The sequence below is a fragment of the Falco naumanni genome, chromosome 5, assembly GCF_017639655.2.
Source record: "Falco naumanni isolate bFalNau1 chromosome 5, bFalNau1.pat, whole genome shotgun sequence".
Classification (NCBI taxonomy): domain Eukaryota; kingdom Metazoa; phylum Chordata; class Aves; order Falconiformes; family Falconidae; genus Falco; species Falco naumanni.
The window spans coordinates 19,475,526-19,481,525 of record NC_054058.1 but is presented as its reverse complement, the minus strand read 5'-3'; the positions used below and the strand labels follow the sequence as shown (position 1 = coordinate 19,481,525).

The 6,000-nt window shown below is 45.1% G+C and overlaps 1 protein-coding gene across 3 annotated transcripts in view; it reads left to right on the top strand.

The window, feature by feature from the left end:
- The first annotated feature begins 238 nt into the window (after positions 1-238).
- The window catches only part of BCAT1 (branched chain amino acid transaminase 1), a 67,278-nt gene continuing 61,516 nt past the window's right edge, over positions 239-6,000 (top strand). The window contains exon 1 of one of the 3 annotated variants that reach the window (XM_040595863.1): positions 239-862. In XM_040595863.1, coding sequence (XP_040451797.1) covers positions 854-862 — 9 coding nt within the window. In that variant the 5' untranslated portion in view covers positions 239-853. Of the gene's footprint in view, positions 863-1,580; positions 1,800-6,000 lie in introns of those variants that run through there. The other 2 variants (XM_040595864.1, XM_040595865.1) reach the window with 2 other exon arrangements.

Below are 6,000 nucleotides of genomic sequence, written 5' to 3'. Positions count from 1 at the left end.
GCACTGGTTAGTGGGGAGAGGACCCAGAGCCCCATTGTGAAACATCTGGCAATCCCGGCCAGCGCCAAATAAACGGGTTGTGTGGGCCTCTCCTGCTGCCAGCGCAGTGCTGGGGGAGCCAGCACAAGCTGTGCACGTAGCGGTGGGCGGCCTGGGGCCAGCCTGCCCTGCAGCGAGAGAGACGCAGGGCTTGCTAGCGATGGGAGGGATAAACGGCGAGGTGTTTGGTGTGTCAGACAGCTTGGATGTAAGCAGGAGGAAATGACTCAGAGACTGAAAATGATGAGTTTCTGAACGCTTGCTAAGGGAGGGGTAAGACGAACATGTCGCCATCAGCACAAGTTACAGTAAAAGCACGTAACTGCCTCTGCTCGGTGGGCGCAGCGCCTGGCGCGGGGCCATTTTGCGGGCGAGCCACGGCTGCCCTCCAAGCCCGCCGCCCCTGCGGTAGGTGCGAGCGGCGGGCTGGGGCGCTGCCGGTGTCCCCGGGCGAGGCGGGAGCAGAGCGGAGCGGGGCGGGCGGCGGCGGGGCGGCCCGGCGCGAGGTGCCCCCCGGCGGGAGGAGCCAGGCGGGGCGGCCCGCAGCCCCTCGCCGCTCTCCCCGGCGGCGCCCGGCGTGCGCGCCGCCCTCGCCCGCTGATGCAATCGGAGCCCGCAAGCAGCGGCAGCGGCAGCAGCAGCGGCGGCAGCAGCGGCCCCGGCGGCGCCCGCAGGCGGATCGGCCGGCCCTGAGCCCGCGCAGCGCCGCCGCGCCGGGGGGAGAGCCGGGGGGCTCCGCAGCGCTGCCCGAGCCCGAGCCAGCGGCTACCCCGAGAGCCCGCGCCGCCGCGGCACGGAGGCGCCCGTCGCCAGCATGAGCAAGGTAAGCGGGGCGGGTCTCCCGCCCGAAGCCCCTCGTCCGTCCCGCGGGGGATGCGGTACTCGCAGAGGGACTTTTCCTGGGCAGACAAGGGAAGCGGTGGCTTTCTGATTTGTATTCTCGGATTTTAATGCTCTTACTTGTTAATTGTGCTTTGCGAGGGAGAATCTGCCCCCGAGAGATGTATTGTTCGAGATTCAGAAGCAGGATGTGTGTGATGCTACCTCTTCCCGTGGTCTTTCATTGCAGATGATGTGTGTGGAGAAGATACGATGAGTCGGGAGGGGGAAGCGGGGGAAGGGAAGGTGTATAATCCTCGGGGGGGGGGGGGGGGGGGGGGGGGAGGATTTCTTGCCTTTTATTTGTCACATAGAACTCTTAATGATTAAAAAGAGAAAAAAAAATATCTCTGCAATGGGTATGGTCTCCTGGCAGGCATCATGCCTTTTTATGCCTATGAATTTATTATAGGTCTTATGTCTGCCATTGTACTAAAATAGACTATGGCTAAAACCCTGTGATGTGTATATAGAGGTTTTGAGTAATTTCAGAAATAACTTTAAGTAATAGTAGAGGAATTGTCGGTAGTGAACACTAACGTGAGAGATGAGCATCTGTGTCCTTTTATAAATGTCGTGTTTATGTTCCTCTGCTTAGTGAGGCTAATCTGGGGATTAAAAAGAAGTATTCCTTGTCAAGACAAAGGGCATGGGGATAGCACGGTGCTGTTCACTTAGACTGAGGGAACATCACCGCAACTTTATACCTTGTGAAACAGCTGCACTAAGAACAATTGCTGGGTTTTGAAGGAGGTCTGTGCTGGGCTGACTGCGAACTGCACAGCCCTAGCCTAATGCCAAAGTTAACAGCTGAGGAAAAACAAGACTGAGTTATTTGCTCTCCTTGGTTAACTACAGCAGATGGAATACGGGCACAACAGGTATGTGACTGTCGGGTGTCTCCCCAGCTTCCCTCTGTCACCAATGACAAGAGTTACTCCCTTCAGCATTCATCACTCCTGGGTGGGTATAGCAATGGGTGGCAGCGCTGGAATGGGTGAGTGCTCTGGAGGTCCCTCAGGAGGCTCTGATTTAGTCCCATTTGTACTTTCTGCAGCTGGAGAGTGGCAGACCGGCCTTGGCAGAAAACTGATCTGAAACTGCTCAGGGAGAATACCTAAGCAGCTGCCCCCTGCCTGAATGCTTAGGGACAGAATGCAAGTATATCAAGGAGTGAGGCAGACTGTCATGTTTTACATCAATTTCGTCTTGCCTGTTGTGTGTCTAGGAAAGAGGGTCATACCCGGTCTCCTGGGTGTTATGCAGCACCTAGGAGTAATGTCCTGGCGTGTCCATGCAAAAAACAAGTAGCAGGCAAGCCACAGACCTACCTGCCTGTTTGCTCAAAGCAGGCTGACATCTCACTGGGTTCTTCTCACCTGTGCAAAAGCTAACTTTGCTTTATAGTTTTACTGTAGAAAAGACAGCATGAAGCAATAGCTACAGCAGTAAAAGTACACTCTTGTCATTTGCGAGTGGTGTAGCCTTCAGCATGTCAGTTCTGTCTGAGCCTTTCGCCCTTTATTTGCTTCATCTGTTCAGACTGTAAGGTCTTCAGGGTTATGGCTGTCACTGTGTATTTGTAGAGCATGTGTCAAAAGTGCAGAAAATTACCATTTGGTTATCACGATACTTATGCAAAACTTAATATGCTTATAAAGGTATCAGTAAGCAACAGCATTATTACAGTTCTTTATTCCTTCATCTCCGCCTTCACAGTTTCCTGGTTTTAGTCATAACCCTCCCTTTCTCCTTGAACCATTTCTAGCCCAACCTCAACTCTCCTCCTCTGTTTTTTTTTGAAGGAGTGTTATGTATAAGAAATGAATTAGACCTCTGGTTTATACACTCCTGCCTTGTCCACTTATTGTACTGATTTTTACTGACAGGCAGTGCACTCTTAGCATTGTGTGATCCAGTGAATATTCTGATTTTTCCCTTAGAAACTGAGTATTGAAATCTGCTGCAAAGTCATAGGTAAAAAAGAAGATTGCAAAATCATTAGGTAGCTTTAACACAGTTGATACCTTGCTAAACCAGTCCATAGGCCATATCCTTGGTTTAACTTGATAGATGTCCAGCCATTTTAAAACAATTTATTTGGTCTGACCATGCTAAAGAATCAGAACAGACATTATTTTCATTACTTCCTTATGCCATTTTCTTAAATGAGTAATCGTAGCTGAGTGTATAGGGAATGGCAGATTATTTGTAGGTTTGGAGGCCAGACCTTCAGTGTTAGAATGAAGGAGCTGAGGGGTAAATTCTGTTTGGAGAAATTTCACAATTCGACTTCTTAAACCGTGTGTGTGGAGGGCTGGCATCTTCATGTCACTACAGTGACATATTATGTACTCCACAGTGCTAGATAAGCTTCTATGAGCTCAAGCCATTCAATATTGATTGTGGCTTTTGATAATAAATTGTGGCTATCCAACTGCCACAATGGCTGTAACGTAGAGATTAAATGGACAGCCTTCATCTTCAGTGTCTGAACTTTGGTGATACTCAGGCGTAAATCAAAGTAGTATGTGACCCTGATTTGTTATTCATAGTCACTTACATGCTTGCAGCTTGTACCTCCAATTCTTATATTGGATGAAGTGAGTGGGTGGCCCCATTTGCCTTGGAAACAATGTCATTACTTTATGACTTTATACATTAAAGGGACAGGTAATGTTACCTCATAAAATAGGGCATCTGTTGTAGAACAGCGATTTAGCAAATACTACCACATGCTATTGCAGATGAAAATCCAATGTTATGCTTATGGAAAGGCCTAAATTTGCCCTGTCATGTGTATATCAAATTATCCAAAAAAGTTAATGTGAACTAAATAATTGCAACTGTTTTTAAAATTATTAAGAAGTTTTACCCACCTGTCTTCAGTGCATCTTGGCCCATAGTTTATTACTGTTATTACAAACTAATGTTATAATACCCATCCAACAGAGTTACTCATTTACCTTCTTCCCTTGAGGTCTGCAGTTTGTTTCAGGTTTTATTTTAGAGTATACCTGATGCATTAATGAAGTGCAGCATATGACTTCTCAGTAGGTACACAGCTATTGCTAATTCAGGTTGCCTATTACAGCATTTCACACAATATTTGATAAAACGCTCTTAGTAAGCACAGAAAATTTCCTGGTATATGAATAGGATTTACTTCCATAATGTTCTGACTGTATTAATTTCCAGTAGCATTCAGAGAGAACAGTGCCACGCAAGTAATGTCCACTTATTTTGTTTTATTTAGACTGTTGCTGTAGGGGTCATTGCATCTGTAATAAATGCTTGAATTTGCATTACCCTTACTGAGAATGAACTTTTTTTAAACTTTGACACTGAGAGGCTGAGGAAACTGGGTTTGTTCAGTCAGGAGAAGAGGAGGCTTTGGGGTGATGTAATAGCAGCCTTCCAAAATCTGCATGAAAATCGAGGAGACAGGGCCAGGCTCTGCAATGATTTATGGTAGAAGGACAAGAGACAATGGCATAAATTCAAATAAAAAAGAGTTTCAGCCTGTATATAAGGAAAAAATTCACCCCACAAGGACAGTCAGGCAGTGGAACAGGTTGCCAAGAGGGGCTGTGCAGTCTCCATCCTTGGGAGCTCTCAAGACCCAACTGGATAAAGCCTTGAGAAACCTGGTTTGAACTCAGAGCTGACCCTGCTTTGAGCAGCAGGTTGGACTAGAGACCTTCTGAGGCCCCTTCCAGCTGGATTTTCTTGTGATCCTGGAAAAAATTTACAAACTAAGATTTTTATTATTTTTTTTTAATCCAGTGAACCAGTGTAGGCAGATTTCTTCGCAGAAGGTAATTTCTGTAACATGTTGATATAGTAGTAATATTTTATTCTTCTCTACTATCTTGAGAAATGCCAAGTGCTTAACAGAAGAGGCTGAACAGCAATGTTGGTGCAAGACTCTTCACAAGAATGCTACTTAATTTGGACCCTTTGGAGTTTGTTTGTTGGGGATTTTTGTGGGTTGGTTGGTTGTTGTCATCCCCCCCCACCCCTGGGGTGGATGGATCCCTACCCTGGGATCCATGGTGTAGTTAATCAATACTCCCATCAGTGTGCCTACTGCTGAGCCAGGAAAGAGGACTGTACCTCCTTCCTACATTCAACACCTTCCCTTTAAGTACTGTACTTTCTTTCCCTATCTGCATCAGAGAGCCAAGCTAGTACTTTTTCTGATAAACAGAATACATTCTGGTTTTGCTATATTTTTTTTTTTTCCCTTACCAAGTTTTAAAGAATAACTCCCTTAAACAAGGATCATTGTACCTGTCGGCACTGGCCATGGGAAAGGAAGAGGTATGTCAAAACTCCCAGGGAAGCTGGTAAAGTCAAGGGAGAGTTAAGTCTCAGGGAACATGTTTTCCTTAAGGTTGAGATTTTTTTAACACTGCTGGCTTTTAAAAAAATAACTGCTGCTTTTAGGTTTTGAAATGAGTTCACAAGGTTTTCTTGCTACTTCTTTTCAGTGCAGCTGACTGCAAGTAAATTTCAATGCACTGTTAGAATTCTTACTTTTGAAAAGATTGTCTAGTAGTTTTCAGTTCTGTAATATTTGATGCTGAATTTTCTAAATTGTTTAATTCTTCCTTTGACATGTGGAAAATAAAACACTGGCAAAACTATGAAGCACTGAAAAAAAAAAAGACTTTTGATTTTAAAGACTGTGAACTTTAAATTACTGTATCTTAAATATAATATATACTTATACCATACAAAATTGCATATTCTATTCTTACAAGAAAATTATTAACTCACAAGGTTTTAGACAGCTGCATATCATCATGCAGTTCATTAAAAATCACGTAAAGTGCACTTAAAACCAGCAGTAATAGTATAATTTCTGTGGATGCATGGAGTGTCTCACCCTCCAGTAAAATAAAGGAAATTCTTAGTCAAAGCAATATGGGGAAGAAAACTGTATAGGAAATTGTAATACTTGCAGTATCCTCAACGTATTTAGCAGACTAGCTGTTAACTAAGTTTCTTACCAGATGCATGATGCAGGTATTAGTTTCTTGATTTTAAAGTTTGAGGAAACAGGTAGAGAAGTTAAGT